Here is a 23380-nt window from a genome sequence, read left to right on the forward strand (position 1 = left end):
AATACTTGTGCCCTTGTTTCATTTTTGTGATGCCTTTGCTGAAATCTTCAAGTTAACATGATACATAAAACTATGCCTGTGAAAATCTGCTGGGCCTTAACACCCAGTCTATTACGTGGTTGTGTGGGTCTCAGGGCAATGAATTGCACGGTTTGGGTTGTGGTTGTGCAGTTCACATTGGGACTGTTGTGCGATACACCTACGGAAGTGCTTCATGGAGATGACTTCTGCCCTGCCATGATTTTTTTTCTGCTGCTTCTACAGCTTTGCATTATGTAGATGTAGCTGCCCAACAGAATTTCATCTATGGCATGGAGAGGCAAGGTATGACTTTAAATCTTTGAACAAGTCCTTTTCAAGCCGCCGATTCTGTTTGTTTGAAGGGCTGAAGGTGGAATCGCCACCAGATCTGTGCAGATGTATATTGCAGTGGGAAAGGAGGATCTTTATTTGTTTATTTTTACTGCCATACGCCTTCTGAAATCCCCAAATTTAAAAAAAGCACCAAAGAACAAAGCTAAATGGAAAACTAAATGATGACTGTTCAAATCTGCTACCCACCCGAGTAATGTAGATGGGGAGGAAAGCTGAAACAGTGAATATCAAGATGAGGGTGTGTCAGGGCAGAGAAATGCCGGTGCTCAGTCCCATAAACTTTCCCACTGTTGTGAATGAAAGAACGAGACCCAAACTCACCTGCCCAAAGTTCCATGGGATGGAATAGATGAAATCTTTGGATCCCTGGTAGATGTGGCCGTGCTGCGTCAGAACATACTCAACACGGTCCTCCTCGCTTTCCATAAAGACAGAATCGTCTGCGAGAAAAGAAGGAAAAATGTAAGAGATGGAGCAGCAGAAGGAAGATGGTTGTGGGAAACTCCTGCTTAATGGTTGTAGCTGCATTCTGTTCCAGTGACGTGCAAACACTCCTGGCAGGAAGCGGTAGCTGCCAGCAGGCAGGGTAACTGCCCCTTCTGTCCTTTCGCTTGGAGGTAGAGCATAAGATCAAAGGGTTATTTTAGCTAATCCTGGTTACGATTAGGTAACTAGTATCTTATCTGTCTCTCTCACAACATACGATGGAAATCATGCTAAGTCAATAAAAGAGCTCTCAGGGCGTTGCCTGTAGGCTCCGCTGGCTCAGACATCCGTGGTCGACTCCTTTGTTCTCTCTCCAAGGCAATTAGCCTTCCTCCATCTGATCACCCATAGATGGCCAGCAGCCAAAACTCTGTGTCTATAAGCATGAAGGAGCTGTCCCTCCCCGAGGGCTTCTAGATGGTATGGGAAACCTAGAAATAACTAGCTGGCGGGGGCTTCATGAGAATGAACAGCTTTGAATCTAAAACATCTGGAAAGTTGCATTTTGGGATGAACTTCCTCAGCAAAAGCATCATTCTGAAGAATTCCCTGAAATTCAACATGTCACAATCCTGCTCTGCTTTCTGTCAGTTTTCTGTGAAAGCTCTGGACTAACTTCTCTGTTGGTTCCAAGCTCTTGGAAGAGGGACATGTCCAAGAGGAAACATCACCTGCATTTTCCAAACCCCCAACTCCATTGAATCTCTCTAGTTCTAATCATCATCATCATCTTAGACCTACAGAGTTGGAAGGGACCCTAAGGATCACCGAGTCCAGCTCCTGCCAAGGACGCACAGTGGGGGGAATCAAACTCCCAACCTCTGGCTCCACAGCCAGATGGAGCAGCTGGCAGCTTCTTGAGACGTCATCACCTGGTGGGCTGACCACTCGGAGACTGGGAAAGCTACCTTGTGTATCGTGACTCTAAGAAGCCCCTCAGCCAGTACAGCTGCTGCTGGAGTCTTAATCTTCAGAGCACATAATCACCATGTATGTTTCCCCTTAATTAATTGCAAATGCATTCTTGCTAGCACCTGTGGTGCCTTAAGAAGCTGCTGGGGATGATACTAAATCAGCCCCTGCGAGATGGAGCCGATATTTTCCCACCGGTGGAAGAAAAGGATCTTTTCCCCTCTCACCTCGACGCTGAGGCTTGGCTGGCTCCCAACCAAACCAAGCGGCATAAAAAAAGGTTGGCCTCAAAGCCTTCCTTCGAAGCAAGACACCTGGCTTCCCCACCACCAGCCCGCCCCCAGTCCTCTCTAGCAGGCACAGCACGTGGGTCCAAGTCGCCTGACGTTCATAGAGGAGGATGGCTTGAAACCACTGCTGCATCGCCCTCCTCCTCCTCCTCCTCTTCCTCCTCCTCCTACAGCCAAGGAGAACTTCCGGCTCTCTTTTTCTCTGCAGGCTTTAAGTGAAAAGGCCAGAGGAGCTCAGGAAACCGGAGGCCCCGGCCCCCTGCACGAGGGCACAGCGGACGCAGCAAGGATGGCGGGAATCAGAAGGAGCCGGGAACTGCCTTCCTTGCCTTCTTCCGCTGGCGTTTTTCTCTCTTTTTCTAAAGCCCCACCAAGAGCACCAGAAGAAGGATCTCTGCTGGAGGAATCCGGGAGCCATTTCACCAGGCGCCGAGCTCATACGGATTCCCTTTGGAGACCCAAGGGTCACAGGATCTCCATTCAGGGTGGCCAGAGGTCAGAGCTGCTCCTTCGCTGCCTACACATTTCCTTCACCTCCTCCCGTCTGATGTTGTTCTATGGAGTCTCTTCCCTCTTTGCTTTCCTTACCCCAACTTATAAACGGTGTTGCTTGGCACCCTTTATAAGTTCAGACTACCATACCCATCCAGCTAGCTGGGGGATGAGGAAAGTCGTATTCCCAAATATATGGAGGGCATAAAGTTGGTGAAGAAACCCCCAATTTTGAATCAGTGTAAAATTTAACCCTTCAGGGGAGAGACTTATTTGCCAAGCCCCTGTTTCAGACCATGGGTGGAAACCTGCAGTCTAATGGCTGTCATTCAGTGGCCTGCACCAACTTTCCTTTTTGTTGTTGTTGTTCAATAAATTAAGTGACATAGCGCTACAGCAATGGATCTACCTGGCATGGTACATATAATACCACTAATAGATCTTATTTATCTAGAATAGAACTGCATATATTTCAGATAACATTGCCTACAGCTGTATTTGGTTATAAGTGTACAGACGTTAGAACGGGACAGTAAGGAGGGCTCCAAACCATGCCAAAAAAATCCTTTCACCCTACTGCTATAACAAAAGGAGTGGAACAAGTCTGCAAAGGGGCAGGATGGATCACTCAGAGTCAAAAACACATATGCCATAATTGGTTTTGAACCAAACAGTGATCCAAGCGGAGGCATTCAACGCTGCTTCCTGTGAGACTTCCTGATGACCTACCTGGACACCATGGATTAAAGAGCAGGGTGAACTCCCCAAGGCTGTAGCTGGATCCCTGTCCGCCCGAGGAGGTGTCCAAGGTCAGGCGGTAGCGGCCAATCCGTGCGTCGGGAGGAGGGAAAATGAACACGGTTAAGGAGTTCCCATCCTGTCCTTCCACTGCTGAATTCCACGTGGTTTCTTCCAGGGAGCAAGAGAGAGGGAAATTGGATCTGGTCCCCGATGTCTCAATGGGGCAAGGCCCTGCAGGGGGAAGAAAAGAGAGCACGTCAGGGATCTCTGTGGGTGAACTCTACTTAGCGAGGTTCGGGGGGGACCTGTCCCTCAACAGGCATGCAAGAGTGGCTTTGCAGAGGGTTACTCTTTGACATAAAAGAGTTTAGAAGAGAACAAGTCACACAGGCAGCCCAAGTGATCTCAAGGGCAGGAGGCAACTGGCAAAGAATCTATATGCGTATTGCCTTTTGTCTTTTCTAGATCTGCAGGCAGACTGGTTCTCTTAAGCCTCCCTTCCCTCCTTCTTTGAGAGGACGTCCTGTCTCAGCCTTCCCCACATGAAACAAGCAGATATCCAGAGACCAAAGCCAGCTCTAGTAGTTTCTAAGGAGGGAGGGAAGCAGGCAGCTGCATCATCATATGTTGGGGTAATGTATAGCACCCCCTACTACACCACAGGACAGGGCCTCTGCCTCTCTATGTTGAAATAATATCCATAGTTTGGATGCTGCGAGTAGAGAGAGAGAGAGAGAGACACCCTCTTCCTCCCAACATGGACCACCCAGACTATCACATCTGCAGGGTGACCCTAACATAGTTTAATAGTTGCTCGCTCAGCACTGGGCTGCTGCACCCTGCCAGGTGAATACTGGGCGGTCCTAGCTCTAACAGCCTCTAAGCCAGATGCTAGGAGTGGAACACGGAAACGAAAATCCAGAAGAAGGAGCATAAGGTTAGTAGCACAGTCCTCCGGCTGATCTGCTCATTAAGCACTCTTCACATGGGCAGAAGGCACTCAATAACACCAGCAACAACAACTCAGTGTTGTGATTTCTGTTGCTGGAGAAATCAAGTAATTTTGCTTTCCTTTGTTTTAGGTCAATGAGTGCATGGACAGAAGCATGGATTCCCTCATTCCATTCTCTCCCCAGTTTTTTTTCTCCAGTGGAAAGACAGCTGGAATGGGGTACCTGAATGCCACCACCAGAGAGGTGTAAAAACAAGTGTGCAGGATAAGAAAGGAGGGCGCACAACAAGGACTCTGTGCTCCAGTAACACTTCCAGACCTCTGGAAAATTGAACCCCGGCCACTGCCTGCTAAAAACAAAACACCAACTCAAGGAGCAAACGATGGCTCCCAAGGAGGCACCATGATGACACCAAGTGTAGGAACAGAGAAATAGGTAGCTGAGGTGAGTCTCCCTTTCCTCTTTTCTAGATCTACGTGGAGACTGGTACTCTTGGCTTTTTGGTCTTCTATCTCTGAGCTCAGTTCCATTTTTTTCCATCTTCCTCACGTGAGAGAAGCAGCAGCACACAGAACCTCCGTGACAACGGCTGCAGAAGGGTGCACACGTGGAAATGAGCCATAGCGGCTTCTCCGAGTAAATGCTAGAGAATCTTTGGTCCTGCACTATTTCAGAAAGGATCTCTGGAGGTTGCCGATAGGGGATATATCTATACAACTATAGGGGGTTGCTGAAAATACGTACCCACAAAGGGTCAATCAACTGATTGATCGATCAATCAATCGATTGATCAATCAATCAATCAATCTTGATTCCCTTCAAAACTGACAAGCACATTGCTCACCCACGCATGGTGTATGCATTTGCAGCACGGAGATATACCGCCCTCTCATCAAAGCAACAGGGTGAAAACAACAGCAGAACAGAGCATCGAGGAACATGGAAAGTGAATATTAAAAAAAGGCAGAGCGAAAGGAACGAGCAGCCGCCAAAGGCAGAGCTAAAAGCTCAGCAAACAAGTTTTCTGGAGCAGCAAAACACAATCACAGCCCTTGAAAGGGAACGGGGGGGGGTGGGAGCTCTGGTTTCCGCACCTGGCCTTCAGAGGCCAACCCAGATAAAGACACCCCCCCCAAAAAGGCTCATTTCCCTCCCAGGCGAACCTGAGCTGAGCAATTCTTCGGCCACTGAGCGTTTACTTCGAATGTGCAGCTGCTCGGGGCCGTTGATGGGAGGGGATGAGAGATCTTTCTCTCCCTGTCGCCCACCCGACCGCTGACCTTCAGGATCTAGGTCTCTCGGGTGGAAAATCATGCGGCCGCCCCATCGCTCGGCTTATTCCTTTCCCCTTGCACCTACCCACACCTCAACCGCTGTCTGCAAGAGTCTGTCCGGTGTGTAAAGAGGAACTGAGGAGGGAGCCGGACACAGAGGAGCTGCGGCAGAAAAGGGGATTCCTCAAAGCTGCCCTCTGCGCTCTCTCCAATGGGGTCAAAAACCACGCTCTGTCCCCGCCGTGGTTTTCTTAAAAAGCTCCTTGAATCTGTACGAATGATGCAAAATTTTATTTATTTATTTATTCATTTTATTAGATTTATACTCTGCCCATCTAGACAGATAGTCTACTCTGGGTGGCGTTACAAAATTTAAAAATAGAACCAATGAACATGCCAAAGAGGTAGAACGCACAATAAACCGTTTCAGAGGAATACATCAAGTCTGCAAGGTGCCCGCCTCGGGTGGCCACCTCTCAGTCACTGGAGTGGATGGACTGGTTGGTGTCGGGCATCCCACCCTTGCGGGCCTCGTCCAAGAGAAAGCACAGCCACCAGCTGCCATGCATTAAAAAAAAAAACAAGGTTTCTCACCTCCTTCTTTCAGATGCCAGTCAGGGCTTTGGGTGGGCAGGGAAGCCCAAATGCCTAATTGCAAAGAAAGATGGCTTTCCTTGCAATGAGAGCTCCAGGCACAAAGCAGGTGGGGAGGTGGCACCTTGGCAGAACTTGGGGAGGTCTCCTCTCTTTTCTGGAGTACAACTCCCAGAATCCAGCGGTCTTGCAAGTGGAGGAGATGCTGGGAGTTGTAGTCCAAGAAGAAGCTTGCCTAAACTCAGAATTCCCCCCCCCCGATGCCGGGGGGACGAAGCCCTGCTCCCTTCATGCATTCAAAGCACTGTGTGTTTCCTGGATCCAGGAGGAGGAGGTAGGGGCAGGGATGAGTCTGCTGGCTCTGCCCCCCCCCAACCATGCCCTCAAATCAACAGCATCCTAGAATCATGGAGCTGGAAGGGACCCCACAAGGCCATCCAGTCCAACCCCCCAGCTCAGGGCAGGAATCCAAGTCAAAGCAGATGGGACAGATCCGGACTTGTTCACAAACACTCACATTATAAAGAGAGCAGGTCGTCTTTAAGGCGCCACCCACCGCATTCTTATGTTATTTAATGGTTATTTTATTTTCCTGACATAATCGAAACAGTGAACCCCGTGTCGCTCAAGAGATCTGAGAAATCCTTGGGGTGACCTACGCGGCCTGGTCCAGCGGATCGCTTGGGTTAGCCCTCTGTTTGGAAATGGCCAGGTGAGGAGAAGGCCACCGAATGACCCAGATGGCTGTGAAACATTAGGGTGTGACGTAGTTGCTTTTCTGTACTATCTTCCCAAGAAACCTCCAGGAGCCCTGCTGGATGGCTGGACTCTGGGGGGGGGGGGAGGGAAGGGTCTGTAGCCCTAAAACCTCACCCCCTGAAATAGCCAGGTGACCGGGGGGGGCACTCCTGGACCTGCGCCTCTCGATGGTGGCTCAAATATTGACCACGGCCAGTCCCTGCCTTTCATCAACTTTCGTTGACTGCCCAGTTGCATCCTATCTGGATATGAAATGGTGAATAACAGCGGTGCACACATTGGTAATCTCAAAAAGAGACTACTGCAAGGTTCTCTGCCTAGGGCTGCCCTTGAAAACTGTACAGAAATTTCAGCAGGTCCAAACTGTGGCGGTGGCCACACTGATTCTTGGGATTTGTACGAGTACCTTCGCTCATATATCCCCAGTCGTGGCCCTCGTGCATGGGCTCCCTGTTTTGTTTCCCCGCTCGACTCAAAAGGTGCTGGTTGTTGTGATCTAGGATACAGCCCCAAATGGCCTTGATCCTTGTCGGAACGTCTCTCCCAGAAAACAAGGACCCGTTTCAAACATTCGTCCCAATCCACAGTGTTAAAGGTGGCCCTGCCGAGGAAGGCTAGAGCGGGGATAACAAGAAACCGGGTTTTCTAGGGGATGGCCCCCCACTCTGTGGAACAAACTGCCCATTGAGACAGGCCGCGCTCGTCCTCACAATAGTCAGCCAACCACTAAGGTCAGAATTATACAAAGCATCCTTTAAAGAACACCTTTCCAGAGGCTGTCATTTTTTTTTGTTTCCATTTTAAAGTTTAGGTTCCCTTCGGATTTTAACTGTCTTTGAGTGGGTCCTTTCACCATCCTGATTATGTTCTTCTGGGAGTGGGCCTGGGAGGTGGTGTGTGTGTGTGTGTGTGTGTGTGTGTGTGTGTGTGTGTTGCCCTGTGCACTACCCCGAGTGGTGTGCATTCACTAACTGGGTGGCATGCAAATTGAACAAACAGATAAAGAGAAGGTACTTTGGATAGCGACGAACGGCCAGTGGTCGGCGGTAGGAAGGCGAAGCCCTTGGCAGGCACGCCAGGTTTCTTCTCCAGGGTGCCGGTAACTCACACCCCCCCAGCAAAGAGAGGGCCCCGTGGGCCTGCCTTTCAAAGCAGCTTCGCCCTCCCGCGACACCAGGAGAGAGAGAGAGAGAGAGAAGGGGCTCCCAGAGCCAGCCAAAGTGCACCATCCCCGTTTCCCGCCTAGCCACCCTCCTTCCATGCCAGGGGCCATGAGGGCTTGCCCCTTGCCTTGCCTTCAGGGGCCACCACGGGTCTCAGACTGAGCCCCTCCTGTCCCGGCACAGAGCTCCCGCCCGGGTCAGCCTCTGCTCCCTGGACCACCCCACCCTTGGCTGGGGAGCCGTCCGTCTCTGGATCAGAAAAGGCACATGAGCTCAGCCAAAAGGATGAAGCAGCAGCAGCCGGAGCAGGCAAGGAGGATGCCGGTCCTCCTTCCTCTTTCGGCCGAGCCGGGGCCTCCGGGAGACATCTGGGGGAAGTGGCAAGCAGCATGGGAAACACCCGCCTTGGGTGATGACTCAGGGCCCCCCAGGGAAGGGACCGGGACAGGAATAAATGTTCCTGCTCCGGCTGCTGCCTCCTCCTCCTCCTCCTCCATCCCAGGGTCAGGGAGGTCTCCTTCGCCTCCTCCCTCAGACGGTCCCTCCCTGTAGTCTCTTGCCAGGAAGGCCAGGGCGGGGGGACCCGCCAGCCGCCTCGCTCTTCTCTGGAAGTGCCCCACGCATGGCTCCCCACCCACCCACCCACCCACCGCTGGGTGTCTTGCTTCTGCAGAAAGCCTTCTCTTTTCACAGGGAGACACATGGAGCCTCTGGGTTGACCCTCCCTAGACATCCTGGCTCCTGAGGTTTGCCCGTCAGGAAGGAACAGAAGTCCTTTCAGTGGGGCAGAGGCAAAAGGAGACGGCAGACGGTGGGTTCCCCCCCCCCCATTAGAACAAACACGGAGGGCTAGGGACACAAGGGATCAATGCTCTTTCGGCAAAATGGAAGGTTTTTGCTTCTCTCCCGATCAACGGAGCTGGGGGGGAATGGCTGCGTCGGACTACAAAGCCCAGAATCCTCCAGCCAGCATGGCTACTTTCCAAGGCCCACTGATGACCCGGAGTGGGAGATTCTGGAACTGGTTGCTCCCAACAGGAAGGTCTCCCAGCCGTGAACCAGAGTGCAAAAGGTTTTCCTTTGAGGGCCCCATCCACCAGAGCTGCTTCAAGATGAAGATCCTGTAAGGGTCCCGAGAGGCAGCTGATCGGCCGCCAGTAGCCAAAAGCAGGATTAAAATGTGGCACCCGCATGGTACGGAAGAGGAGGCTTCTCTCCCCCACCCCCATGTAAACAATGCAGCCTTATCTCTGAGCAGCAAATACGGGAGTGTCCTGCTTCCTGAGAATCATTTTAATTTAAGCTTTTTGACAGGGGGAGTCTAACTGAATGCTGCTTAACGGATGGCGAGGAAGCTGAGAGAGCATTAGCAAAAGCAACTTTTGCCTCTTCTCCCACCCTCACCCACCCTGTCCTCTCCCCCCCTTCTCTTTCTGTGTATGCATTTAGGGCAGGGGCTCCGTGCAGGGGCTGAATCTGCTCGGGTGCCCAGCACAGCCTCTCCCTACACCCCACGGTGTTCTCCCAAATCCTGCCCATGCTTCTCGGGGCCACTTAGCCTGTCTTCTCTAGCGCATCAGGTCTAGGGAGGTGAATCCCCTCCTTGATTAAACATAGGATTTCAAAGAGAGCCCCGCCCCTCTACTGAGTGCTTTTCCCCTCCCTCTCTGTTGCCCACCAAAAGCAGGGAGTCGGCTGAAGTCTTTCACTGAAAGCAGCCACGTTTGTCAGTTGACTGTCCGATCTGTTCAATTGTAAGTCGTGAAAACTTTTATTCTTTCTCCTACCAATGTCTCAGAGTGAGTTACCGAGACTGTAAGCATCAATGAGAAAAAAAAGGTGGACGATCCAGGGGAACATGAAACTATTTGCTCTGTGAATCGAGACAAATTTAACCGAAACTCTGCAACAGACCGGACCGCTCCGTAAGTGGTTCCACTTGTGATCTGTTTCCCAGTGTGATCACGCCCTGAGCGGAACAAACGGTCCAGCTGAAGCCACGTACCCCTGAGCCCGAGAGCCGACGCCGAAGGAACTGCCGGCTGAGCACCGCTTGGCAATGCCGGCTTTCTCCGTTTTTACCTGGCACTTTATCAAAGGGAGAACGAGCCAAGGGGCCTTTTGTCTTCCTCGCTGGGCGGTGGGAAAGGCCAAGCGCAGGGCTTCCTCCTTTTGTGTGTTCCCTCTCCCTTGTGTGGCTTGGTCCGGCCCCAGCCGCCTGAGGCACAGAGATAACGCGCGGGAGCTCAGAGGTTGCAGGCTTCCCCCTTCTTCTCCCTCCCCAAGCGGACTATAGGGCCGCTCTCAGAGGCCCTCACCGCTGTTCAAAGTTTTTGGGATGCTCGGGACTTTGACAAGAGCCTCCCAGGGCTTCCCACCGAAGCTTTAACCCTTTATAATGTTTCGGTCTGCGGCAAATCTTGCCTTCCGTCCAGCCGAGATGCTGCCAGAGGCGGGTGGGAGTGAGGGGCTATGGAAGCCGTTTTTTCCAAGCTCTAGGGCCACTCAGAAGACACTGTGTGGCTGCCCTTATCATCCTTCACGGACATTCCTGTGGTTAGGAAGGAGAAAGGCCAAAGCAGCTGGAGAAGACGGGAGGAAACAGCAAGAGGAAGGGATGAGCATTAAAATGATGATGTGACCATTAAAAAAATATTAGAAAGTGCAGAAATGAATAGATTGGCTAAGAGGTGAAAGGGACTAGATGAATCATCTTTGTATTTAAGCTGGAATTTATTTCATAACTGGTGGAAAGTAAAAAAAACCCGCAGTAAAGGAACAGAAAATGAATTTTAAAATGGGATGTCAGGAAGAGGATCTCATCAAAAGAATTGTTCAAATATACAAGGTTGCTTCTATGTTGAGCCTTAGGCTTTTTTTTTCTTTTTTGCATTTAGATTATCTTTGTTTATTGTTCAGTGATTAGAAATTCTTACACTTTATGTTTACTGTTTAAATGCGCATTGTGCTCTATATGTTTCAAAATCTTCTGTTAGAAAACAATTAAAAAAAAAAAGAGATGCTCTCTGGACCGCCCTTCCCTCCTCTCCCGCACTCTGAGTCCGCCTCAGTTCTGGAACACCGAACATAACTGGAGATATTAATTAATTGATGCGAGTAACCATTTAAGCCCTAAAATGTGAATTTCTAAATCGAGAGATAATTTCCCCCTGCTAAGGCCGGCTGGAGTCCTGAAGTTTCTAATATAACCCATTGGTTGCTGCAATTTATTCTACAGTGCTTCAGGGTCTTGCAACTCTAAGGAAACGAACCAGTTGCAGCTCAGACAAATGAACACAAAATAAAACATGTTAAAGTGCCACCATGTTTATTTCTTCTTTCCACTACAAGCTTACAAGTTTGCAACCCTCCCCCCTCTGGAAATTGCCCTGAGCAGACAATTGGATGCTATATGTAAGCTGCCAGTAGAAGAGAAAAAATTTTAAAGGCTGATTATGTTTGAGGGTATGAGCAAAAATTCAAGCAAATATTTATTTTGTGCTCTTGTGGCATTTTCCCTTTGGCTATTTGATCTCTTTTGTTATGCATATCTCAACAAAGGACACTATTTTTTTTTACAATCCAATGATCACTCCTGCTTTTACTTTTAATGTACTTTTATAATCAGATGTCTTTCAGAACTTGAGCGAGCACTCCTTCTAGATACAGCAGTTGCCTCTTGAATCATTTGGCCCTGAAGGACACAAGAAGAGATCTTGCAAATTGTGTTGTTGTTTTTTTCTGTAATTGGCCTATCCGGTGATGAGTCTCAAGCGGTGGATTCTTTCCAAATCTGAGTTCTCAGACATGACAGGGTGCCTGAATCATGTCTTTCTAACAATAACATGGGTTCAGTTCTAGTGATGAGTTATCTGGCTTAAAGATCTTTGCTGGGATTCTTGGAAGGCTCTGTTCCAGCTGGCCCGCCCATCTGGATGGATTCCAAACACAACACACTCCAGCCTAACAAACAGGCAAAGACAGCAACAGCTCATGGCGTAGCTAAATCCTCTCAGCCCTGGGAGGCCCGGTTCATCTTTCCATTCTGAGCAAAGGCTCCAGCTCAGAGCGTTTTACATCCCAGCATATCTGACAGCAGGAACAATGGGGTCAATGACCTGAGGAGGTGGGGAGCCCTCCAATGCCGAAGGCAGTCAAGAGAAAATCGGATCACCACCATCTGGCAGATCTGCTTTGATTTGTCGTCCTGCACTGAGCAAGGGGTTGGACGCAATGGCCTTAGAGGCCCCCTTCCAATTTCCATGATTCTTTAGGATCTTTAATAGTAACACAAAGACCTAAGATAACTCTGGAGAAAGGATGCACAGGGAATCTGCAAATCAGGTGTCCTTGATTTGTGGCTGCTCTTTGGGGGCAAACCGTGCTCATTCCAGAATCTCTGGAACAGTAAAGGATTTGGGTCTCCAGTGGCGTGCTCTCTGTAACTTATAGTTTGGCCCCTCATTATTTGCCACACACCGCACACTTGAGAAAGGCTGGCCAGCTCTCTGAAACCCACAACGGCTTCCTTGATCTCTAGTTTGGTCCTGAACGTTTGGAAGAAGCAGCAGCAAGAAATGGGCCCTTTCTTTGGGGGGAAAGTGGACATTGCCGATGGAACCTAAAACTGTCCCTTCCGTTGGGTTGGTCTGTGCTGGCCTTCTTGTACGGTGTTGGTTCCAAACAGTGATTCCCAGCCTGGGGTATGCATGCCGCCAGGGATATGAACCGGGGCATTTAGGAGCATGCAGGGGGGAAAATGGATAATAGCCGGAAGACGCACACTCATTAGCAAGGTAAAGCAAAATACAAGTGAAAAGTTGTGAAATTAATTGAACTTTATGACGAGAGGCGGGACGGGGTTTCTTCAATATTTAATCTTGAGAGAAGCCCAGTTCCCTTGCTTTGTTATTTTGACAAACGATGGGGAGTCTGACCCTAAACCATGTGTTGCAAACATGTCACCACTACATTGCGTATGCTTGGTGGTGCGTCCCTCGCAGGCTCAGCTTTCGCTCCACTTTGCAAACATTCAAATGCTCTTGTGTTGGTACTGGTGCATATGGAAGCAGGCACCTCAGTCCGTCCCGTGAGCCGTGTTCAATGAGCCAGTTTTTCTGGGTTTTCTCTACATCTCTTCTCTTTATTGCCATTTTTATTTTTGAAGTCATTTTTCAGTTTGTGTGTTATCAGACACGCGTCAGCCATTGAAAACTGGCACAGTGCAAAAGCCGTAATCCATGCTGTATTTACTTGAGTTCGTCGTACCTGTTGAGTTTTGAATGTAAATGTATAGGCGTGGTCTGTTCCCCTGATTACGCCATTGCTTTGTAATCCCATTATTGGGCCATTTATCTATAGCTATTACAACGTATCAATTTGAAATATCAGCAACCATATTAATAACAAACATTTTGCTAACATGAAGGGTACAATTTACAGAGGTGGTCTGCCAGCAGGGTACGCAAGTGAAAAAAAAAGGTTTGGAACCATGGTCTTAGAAGAGAGCACTCACCTGTCTCGACGTTAAAGGTGAGCTGGTCCACTTCCGCATCATACGCCCTCCCAGCAAAGTGCAGCGTGATGATGAAGGACTGTCCCCGGCGGACGACGAGCTGTTGACACTCCCCTTCGAAGGTCCGGTGGTCCAGGTTGTTGTGCTGGCACTGGAGGTCCCAGGATTCCAGCTGCAGATCTGGAAGGCCAAGAGCAAATTGAGGGACATTTGAACTGGGGGGGCGGCGGCCATGCTGTGCTCAGTTGCCTTCCTGCGAACCATCCGCCCATAATAGCACATATGAGGGCAGAAAGAAGGCTTTGCAGATGCCCATCGTTAAGCGGAAAGCATGTTGGAGAGCTGAAATTCAGACACAGGTGTTCAAATTCAAGAAATCAGAAGGATTAAGTCGTGATTAACCACAATAAATGGGCAACTGATCTGCAAATTACAGAAGGCGAAAAAAAACGTTGCTGTAATGTCTGATTCTGCCCTTAACACCCAGATCTTAAAACTGTTGGGTCGCTAAGAGGAGAGTGAGCTTACTTATTTGCTGAAAATCCATCAAATTCCATTGGCACCAGCTCCTTACAACACACACACACACACACACACACACACACACACACACACACACACACACACACACAGTGTTGTATATACAAACACATAAGCACACACACAAAACATACACACACCTCCTCACTGTTAACTTTGCAGGAGGATCTACAGAACAGACTTGAGCTGTCTGGAAATCACGCAAAGCTAGGATTTCCCATGGAAAGGCTCGTTATTGTTTGCAAAACAACGGGCCAAAACAAGTGACTGCATATTTTCAGTTTCTATTGACGTCAGGGAATGGGACCGTTACTTTTCCCTTTTAAATGAAAGCTTGGAATTTAGCCCAGGTGAGGGTTTTCAAAAAGTCACTGTCTGGGACGCATGACATGTGGGTAAAACCTGGGCAACTGGTAATATTAACATCAAAAATTAACCAAGATCATGGCCACTGGTCCTATCCCCTCCTGGCAAATAGAAGAGGAAGACATGGAGGCAGTGACAGATTTTACTTTCTTGGGCTCCATGATCACTGCAGATGGGGACAGCAGCCACGAAATTAAAAGGCGACTGCTTCTTGGGAGGAAAGCGATGACAAACCTTGACAGCATCTTAAAAAGCAGAGACATCACCTTGCCAACAAAAGTCCGAATAGTCAAAGCTATGGTTTTTCCTGTCGTGATGTATGGAAGTGAAAGCTGGACCTTAAAGAAAGCAGACCGCGGAAGAATTTATGCTTTTGAATTGTGGTGCTGGAGGAGGCTCTTGAGAGTCCCCTGGACTGCAAGGAGAACAAACCTATCCATGTTCTAAAGGAAATCCACTCTGAGTGCTCACTGGAAAGACAGATCCTGAAGCTGAGGCTCCAATACTTTGGCCATCTTATGAGAAGAGAAGTCTCCCTGGAAAAGACCCTGATGTTGGGAAAATGTGAAGGCAAGAGGAGAAGGGGATGACAGAGGATGAGATGGTTGGACAGTGTCATCGAAGTGACCAACATGAATTTGGCCAAACTCCGGGAGGCAGTGGAAGACAGGAGGGCCTGGTGTGCTCTGGTCCATGGGGTCATGAAGAGTCAGACACAAGTTAAACGACTAAACAACAACAACAACTGGTAATATGGCAACCCCAGTACAGAACAGCTTCCTGCCAGGTGGAGAAGAAGCCGAGTCGCTGAGGGAAGCTGAGGGCCAAGATTCTTTATGTCTCTTCCAAGCCAATTTGGACATGAAATGTGCACGTTTTAAGGATGTTCTCGACGGATGTAAAAAGCTCAGGCACGTCTGCGTGCCCCCGCCCAAACGGCTCGAACACAAGGGACAGGTGCCGATATCTTTGGCTTTGAGAAACTTCCACTCATTAGAAGCTCCAGCCTCCTGGAACGCATCTCCTTGTCAGGAGAAGAGGGTCTCTTCTCAACTGAACCCACCCCATTGCAGTTGGCCGCCGGTCCCAAACATCCCTCGAGCGCATTGTTCTTTTTTCCTCTACGTGCTCCTCTTCTGCTTCCAGCACGGATGACACTCGAGTCACCTCTTCACACTCCTCTGGGCAAATGAACAAAGCCAAGTTTAATGACTCTCGTGGTGCCTGGCTTAGCGGAGGCTTTCTGAAAAGGATGCCTCTCTGTTTAGTTCTCCAGCACCCGCATTTTTGCCCCTTTAAATCCCCACTTCCCTGCTCTGAAAAGCAAGAGCCGTGTGAGAGGATGAGAAAGAGCAGCTGAATACGGAAAGGGCTGTCAGAGGTTGGGTCAAACCCAAAGGCCCCTTTCCCCAAACCTCCTGCTCTCCACTGTGGTGGATCAGAGATGCCGGGCGGAAGCGCAGCCTGGAGAGGACCGTGCCCTCTGCTCCCTGCTCTTCCTGAGCGAGTGACATTCACAACCATGTTGGAAGAGTCCTCTTTTTGAACTTTAGAAGACCTGTTCAGATGACCTCATTCCGTCCTTCCTCCTCTCTCTCTCGAGAGGACTGGATGACGAGGCTGCGTTGCATCAACATTCAAAGCTTTTCCGCTTCCAAGCCGGCCTCACTCTTGAACTTCTGTTGGAGGCCCTCAAGTGGGCCTCAGGATGGGGTGGCAACAGCTTGTGGTTTTAGTTGTTCCTCCTCTGCTCTGTTAATTCAGAGACCGTGGACACGGACCAGCCAGTGAACGGACAGCGGGGAGCTCGCCCGCGGAGAAGCCCTTCTTGCTACTGACGCTACAGAACACCCCGGAACTGAGACTCATGCCAAGGGAGAGTCACACAAGCCACTGTACTTGCGTAGTGGGCCATTAGAGACAACGGCACTCATCACACTTTGGGTCTAATGAGCTGGAAGCAACCGTCAGTAACAAGCCGAAGCCGAGTGATTTTGTGCAAGAAAAGAAAGGAATAGATGACGCCAGGAAGGCAGGAGACTAAGGGATGCTCCCAAAAAAGACCCTCACGCATCAAATGATCTTTCCCCTCAGTCTGGGGTGCTGAACTGCCTGGTTTGACTTTCAGAGAAATCTTCATGATACCCATGTTTGGTGCAGAAGAACCGTGGGCTTCTACTTCCTCTCTCTCTCTCTCTCTCTCTCTCACTCACTCACTCACTCACTCACACACACACACACACACACACACACACACACACACACTTGTGACAATTGTACCAACATTAGTATTATTTTTTTTTAAAAAGCCATTTTGCCCAATTCCAGAAAACAACAGTGTCTGCAAGTGAAATGCCTCTTTAGAAGGACGTTGTGCACAAACCAATATAAAGAGAGCTTTTCGGAAGTGTTTCCTTTGGTAAATCAGGGTGGCGAGACATGGATGGACGAGGGGAATGGAAAGCTGAATCCAGCTCCTAACCTTCGGCCAAATCAAATTCCAGAAAGAGTCTTAGTTAATCCAGGATTCAGAGCCTCTGCCTCAGAGACGGACAGGTTTTAATAGAGCTGACCCAGTGCACGTTGCCACCTGCGGCGCCCCACACCCAAATGCACAGCACTCCGTGCCCGAGGCCAGGCAAGTGACTTCTGTGCCTGCGGGAGAACCTCTCCCAAGAGCCTTCCTTCCTCTTAGCGCTACAACGTCAACCCGATATAACCAGAATACAACCCGCTCAAGACCAAGCCCGAACCTGCTGCCTGCCTCCTTCTGCCAAACGGTGGGGCCGGGCCAGAGAACAATGAATACAATAAAAATACAATTTTCTCACCTTGATCTGGGAAGAAGGTAGGGCCACCATCCTTGGTGCTGGGGGATTAACCAACTCTTTAGAGGTAGATGTCCTCAACCCTTTTGTAAATTCATAGGTAGCACCAGATCAAAACCTGCTGTTGCTTACAGGATATTATTGGGAAAGGAGAGAAGGTCCTGTCATTCTACTTTGCAGAGGCCTCCACAGCCACGATACAGCAGCTCATGCTCAGCTTTGGCTCAGGTTACTTGCAAAAGAGTTGCGGTCTTGCACAAGTTGTGCCACATTCATCGCACGGACACCCACAAAATCCTTTGGAGACCTCAAGTGGAGATGAAACAACTCCAGACAGACACAAAATCACGAAGGTGCCATTTTAAGTAGGAGGGAGAGCAGAGTGATATCATGGTCTCCGAGGGAATCTGCAAGACCCTTAACATCTCAGGAATTTGGTAGGCATTTTCACAAGCAACAGAGAGATGGAGAAGATGAAAGACTCGGACAGAAAGACGCGAGAGAAGAAATCCTTCAGCCTGTTTCTTGCTAAAAGCACCCCTCTGTTTTGCCATGTGTGAAGGCTGCCCATAGAAACGTTTGGGAAGCTCAGGGGGCCGGGAAGTAGGGCAGTCGGCAAACCCTTCCTTTCAATAAAATATCAACCATAGCCCAATATTGGGGTAGATTGGATGTTCATGCAGTAGAGCTGTTATTCTGCTTTCTGGGCAAAGGCATGAAACAGAGATTGGAAAAGTGCAGCAGAAATGGGAATTTTCGATTTCATGAGGTTTGTGTGGGTGAGCGTCCCTTTGGATCCTGTCCTCATAAATCTCGGCTGTTCAGGAATTCTGAAATATCCAGGCATGGCACTTCATAGCAGCTGCCCCTGGATTTCTACTGGGATGTACCAAGCGTTTGTTCCAAAGTTTCTTCTTCCCCCCCCCATTGCAATTGCAACAACAACAACAACAATGACAACGACAACAACAATGACAACAACAACGTGTTCTCAAGTCCATTCAGACAGGGTGACTCTTTTTCAGGTTTTTTTTTTCCAGCCAGCTATAATAAACGACACGCCTGTCAAGTTGATTCCGACTTACGGCGACCCTTTTAAGGGTTTTAACGGAAGGAAAATACTCGGAAGTCGTTTCTTCTTCCCTTCTTCTGGGGGCACCTTGGAACCGTGCAGCTTGCCCAAGGCCACCCAGGCTGGCTCTAGTTTGCAGGAGGCACCGTGGGAGGAATCGAACTCCCAACTTCTGGCAGTGCAGGCAGAGACCTAAACCACTGAGCTATAATCACATTTCCCCCCCGCCTTAAAAGCACAAATTGTTACAGAGAGTTGGGTACAGAAGATAATTTTATCCCTGCCAAAATATTACTTCCCTTTCCCTCCAAACAGAAAGATGTTTGCCTTTAAAATAATAATCATCCGTGATCATCATCATAATTACTTGTTGGATAGCTTAGGCTAAAGGGGGGAAAGTGCTGTTTGTTTTAATGCAGATTGTTTGCATGCAATTTATAGAGCGGAGGAACAAGGGAATGGAACGTTCTTGGACTTCAAGTGGAAACGCCGAGTGCTCAAAACACACACAGCATGCACATCATGCGCACACAGAGAAAAAGAAATCCGCTCCTTTGCTCATGTGTTGCCCCTTAGCCAAAGCGATCAGTGAGAAGTGAAAAAGAGAAGCCAGCCCAGGGTGTCCCCGGAGATCTCCCTGTTTGTCTGTTTTTACCTTCAGCCATCCGGGCGGGTCTTCTCGGCTCTCTGCCTGGCGCTTCCCCTCTCCTGCTTGCCAGCTCAGCTCTCAATCAGGAGCTATTTACCTCCCCAGAGTTGTGGCCACTTATATAGTCCTCTACAGCCCACACCCCTCAGCTGGGTGGATATGAGACAGCCACAACGGGGGCCGGGCTGGGCCATGGGGGTAGGGGTGGAGAGAGGAAGGAGACAGAGCAGCAAAGCGTTTCCACCGGCTTAAAAAAATGAGCAGGCTTCTCTGAACTTTGGAAGTGGATTAGCAACAGGAGGGTGGGTTGGTTGGCACGGCCAGAGCTCCTAGTGGCACAGAGTCCGGAAGGCTCTGGTTGATGAAAGAGCCCCCTCTAGCTGGCTCACTCGTCCACACGCTCATCCACACCAGGGTTCAGCACCAAGCGAGAGACAAGGCTGGTCTCCCTGTGGTGTCCTTTGCCAAACCCACTTGAATCCGGACCTCTGTAATGAGGATGGAGCAGGTGGTTTCAAGATTTTGCTATTCGTGCCCGCGGATCATACCCAGTGGCTGAAATCCTGTTCCTTACTGTAGTAAGTCCACTAGAGTAGACCCCCTGAATCAGTGGAGATTGGATGAGTCAGCTCCTCCTTCATTTCCTGCCAATACTTGACTTTATTTTTATTATAATTTTCTGTTTTCCCATCTTGAGCATTACTAAGCATTACTAATCACTATTGTTTTGAATTGTTTTTAACTGTATTAGTTTACAATGTTTAACGGAACCCACCTGGAATAGGCTTTGTCTAAAAGGGTTGGATAGAAATCTAATAAAAAAAAATAAATTTCCATTGACTCAGGAGGCCTACTCTAGCTGCAGCTTGCTACGCTAAGTTGCAAGATTTCAAAAGTGCTTCTCTCCCTATAATTTAACACATCTGTAAGGTTCTCAGAATGCATTGCACACCTGAAATCATGCATAACTTTGAAAAAAGGTGAATATGCAAACAGTAAAAAAATGTACACCAATACTAGTGATGGAAATAATTCTGTGAACAATTAAGGAAAGTGCACACATAATATGCATCCTGGAAATGCTTTAATTCTTCTTTTATTTAAATTATTTGTAACCTGCCTTTCTCCTTAAAAAGGAGTCAAGGTAGCTTACAACAGTTAAAAAACAGTATTTAAACTAATAACAGTGAATATATAATACTAAGGAGCATCACCAAAACACAGTCAAAGTCGTAATGTACAACCATCTATTTTTAAAAACCCCTCTCAGGCTGCCGGTCACTCAGGGAAAGCTTGCCGGAAGAGAAAGTTCTTGGCTTGCTTGTGGAAGGACAGCCAAGATGGGGCCCAATCCTCTCTTTGCAGTTGTTTGCATGCATTTCCATGTGGGAAATGAAAATGGACGTTTTCCATTCTGCTATGAACCGAAAAGAAGATGGGAATGCAAAGAGTGTCCAATTATGTAACTTCTATCATACTGCCATGCTCCATGTTTTTATTTTCTTCTATCCTTTAAAATGTATTTATTGTATTATATTTTTATCCTCACCTCACTTTATGATTTTTGATTTTCACCCCTATGCATTAATGTCACTATTTGCTATTTTGTTACTCTGTTGTTGTTGTTGTTGTTGTTGTTTTGTTATTTGTTGTAAACCGCCACCGCTTTTCCTGAAGAGGAGCTGAGGCAGGAGGTGAGCTGTGCTTGGGCGGGGGGGACATCTTCTAGGCTGACCTTTGTTCTCCCTGACCGACTGCATGGTCTGAGGGGGCGAGGGTTTTAGCTTTAAATGAGAGCGAGCAGTAGCTCTAAGCCCTTTTCCTGAAGAGAAAGCAGAGGCAGGAGGTGAGCTGTGTTTGGGAGGAAATTCTCTGGTTCTATTTTTTACTCTAATCTGGTAAATAGGAAAGCCAAATAGCATTGTATACACCTGGGGGGCAAGCACGTTTTAGGGGTAGGATCAGATTTCCTCCCTTTTTAAATTCACTGACCAATTAGTTGAGATGGAGAGTGCAGGATCTGTTGCATTTGTAACACCTGTGGCATGTCTGTTTTCTTGCCAATGAGGTTCCTGGGTAGAAATGCTCTAAGTGTCAGCTGGTGGTCCTCTTGGAAGACAAGGTCTGGCAACTGGAGGCACTATCCGGGATTAGGCCAGGTAGGTGGGGCTCATCAGCCTTGGAAGGCAGCCCATCTAGGAGAAGGAAAACTCCGATTCCAAACCTCCACTGCCCTGTGGCTCTATCCACTGATGGAAAAGGCTTCAGGCAAAATGCGGAACCAGAGTCCCAGAGGCAGTTTGTGTCATTCTAGCAACTCCTGTGACATCGCTGGAACCAGTTGTATTGACTCTTGCCTTTCCATTGGACTATTTCAGTGATGTGGAGAGGGGGGATTTGCTGCTTGGATAACAGCCTGTCCTCCATATTTTTTCACTCAGGCTTCATGCTCTGGAGAGGACACTCCAGCTTTGCATACAGCATCAAAATAACACAGAAAATAGCAGTTACGGGTTATAGGTCCTTGCTCGATTGGCACAGAGCATGACGCCAGGGGCTACTTCCAATAGTGGGACAGGACATTGCACCTCACTAGGTAGCTACCGCCTGCCTTAAGCTGGGCAGCCCCCAGCCAGTAAGGGGCTGCCTCATCCTAGTTATTTAACCTCACGGGGTGCAAGGGGTTTAGGGTCAAAGCTGACAAGCAGATCAATAACCCTGCACCATGTAACAATCATAAGAAAACTTCTGCCCTAAAGTTGGGCACCTGGAATATTTGGACAATGACCTCTGGCTTTTCTGATGACCTGCAGGAAATAGACAATGTGCTCAAGACAGCTGTCATCAACATGGAACTGAGTAGACTGCAGATGGACATTGTTGCCCGGCAAGAGACGAGATTGCCAGACTCGGGATCTGCCAAAGAAAAAGACTTCTCATTCTTCTGGCAGGGAAAACCATTGAATGAGACCAGGGAATACGGTGTTGGCTTTGCGGTCAGAAATATTCTGCTGAGATCCATTGTTCCACCTACTGCGGAGAGAGAAAGAATCCTGTCTCTGTAGCTCCACTCATCAGTAGGACCGGTCACCCTCATTAGCGCATATGCACCAACACTGTCATCCACAACAGAAGTCAAAGACAAATTCTATGACAATCTGACAGCTACTATCAAAAAAGTCCCTGAGAGAGAACCACTGTTCATTCTCAGAGACTTTTTAATTTCCAACAATCTACAGTGGTGCCTCGCATAACGAGCGCACCATTTAACGACGAATCCGCATAGAGTTTAATGCGTTCCTATGGGGTTTTATGTTCTGTTTAGCGATGTTTTCGGATAGCGACGTTAATCCTGAACGGATTAATGTCGCTATGCGGGGCACCACTATATGTTTATTAAAATACAGTCGTGTCATCTTCTGGTTGCTACACAATGGTGGAGGGTGGGGTTTCACTTAACTAGGGCTTATTTTTGGAGTAGGGCTTATATTATGAGCATCCTGAAAAATCATGCTAGGGCTTATTTTCAGGTTAGGTCTTATTTTGGGGAAAACAGGGTAAAACTGCGAACAAAGAGATTGTATCACACGAAAAGGAAGGAAGACCATGTATTGACATCAGCAAGACTTGAGATCAAAGAAAAGTGGAGGAATTTGGCCAAGCGCTTGAGGAAACCCTTCCAGGCCCAGCTGATGCAAATGCACCTGGATGATGGGAACATATCAAGATACAGGTCTATAGAGCCTGTGTCCTGAGCACACTCCTGTACTGCAGGGAGTCCTGGACCCTTTGTGCATGGCAGGAGATGAAGCTGAACATGTTCCATATGCGTTGTCTCAAGATGCATTTTTGGTATAACCTGGCAGGAACAAGTTCCAAATAGAGTAGTCCTGGAATGAGCGGAAATTTTTAGCATGTATACATTACTGAAACAGCAACATCTACATTGACTTGGGCATGTTGTGAGAATGGCTGATGGTCGGATTCCAAAGGCTCTCCTGTATAGAGAATTAGTGCAGGGAAATTGCCCCAGAGGGAGACCACAGCTGCGATACAAGGAGATCTGCAAGCGGGATCTGAAGGCCTTAGGAATGGACCCCCACAGATGGGAAACCCTGACATCTGAGCGTTCAGCCTGGAGGCAGGCGGTGCATCACAGCCTCTCCCAATTTGAAGAGACCCTTGTCCAGCAGGCCGAGGCCAAGAGCCATCCTGGAAGCAGCCAAATCAGGGAGCTGGACAGGGGACAGACTGGATTTGTCTTCAGTATGGAAGGGATGGTCACTCGCGAATTGGCCTCCTCAGCCACTTTGGACGCTGATCCAAGCCCTCCATACAGAGCACGCTACCCTCTCAAGACTGAAGGATGCC

At 48.7% G+C, this 23380-nt stretch overlaps 1 protein-coding gene across 1 annotated transcript in view; it reads right to left on the bottom strand.

Moving 5' to 3' along the window:
- The window catches only part of TGM2 (transglutaminase 2), a 61931-nt gene extending 39799 nt beyond the window's left edge, over window positions 1-22132 (bottom strand). Inside the window, exons 1-4 of the mRNA XM_072996591.2 lie at window positions 19016-22132; window positions 13555-13734; window positions 3285-3527; window positions 697-815 (exon numbers count right to left, since the gene is read on the bottom strand). Coding sequence (XP_072852692.2) covers window positions 697-815; window positions 3285-3527; window positions 13555-13734; window positions 19016-19025 — 552 coding nt within the window. The 5' untranslated portion in view covers window positions 19026-22132. The remainder of the gene's footprint in view (window positions 1-696; window positions 816-3284; window positions 3528-13554; window positions 13735-19015) is intronic.
- Between the last annotated feature and the right edge of the window lie 1248 nt (window positions 22133-23380).

The sequence above is a fragment of the Pogona vitticeps genome, chromosome 4 (assembly GCF_051106095.1).
Source record: "Pogona vitticeps strain Pit_001003342236 chromosome 4, PviZW2.1, whole genome shotgun sequence".
NCBI classification, from domain to species: Eukaryota; Metazoa; Chordata; class Lepidosauria; order Squamata; family Agamidae; genus Pogona; species Pogona vitticeps.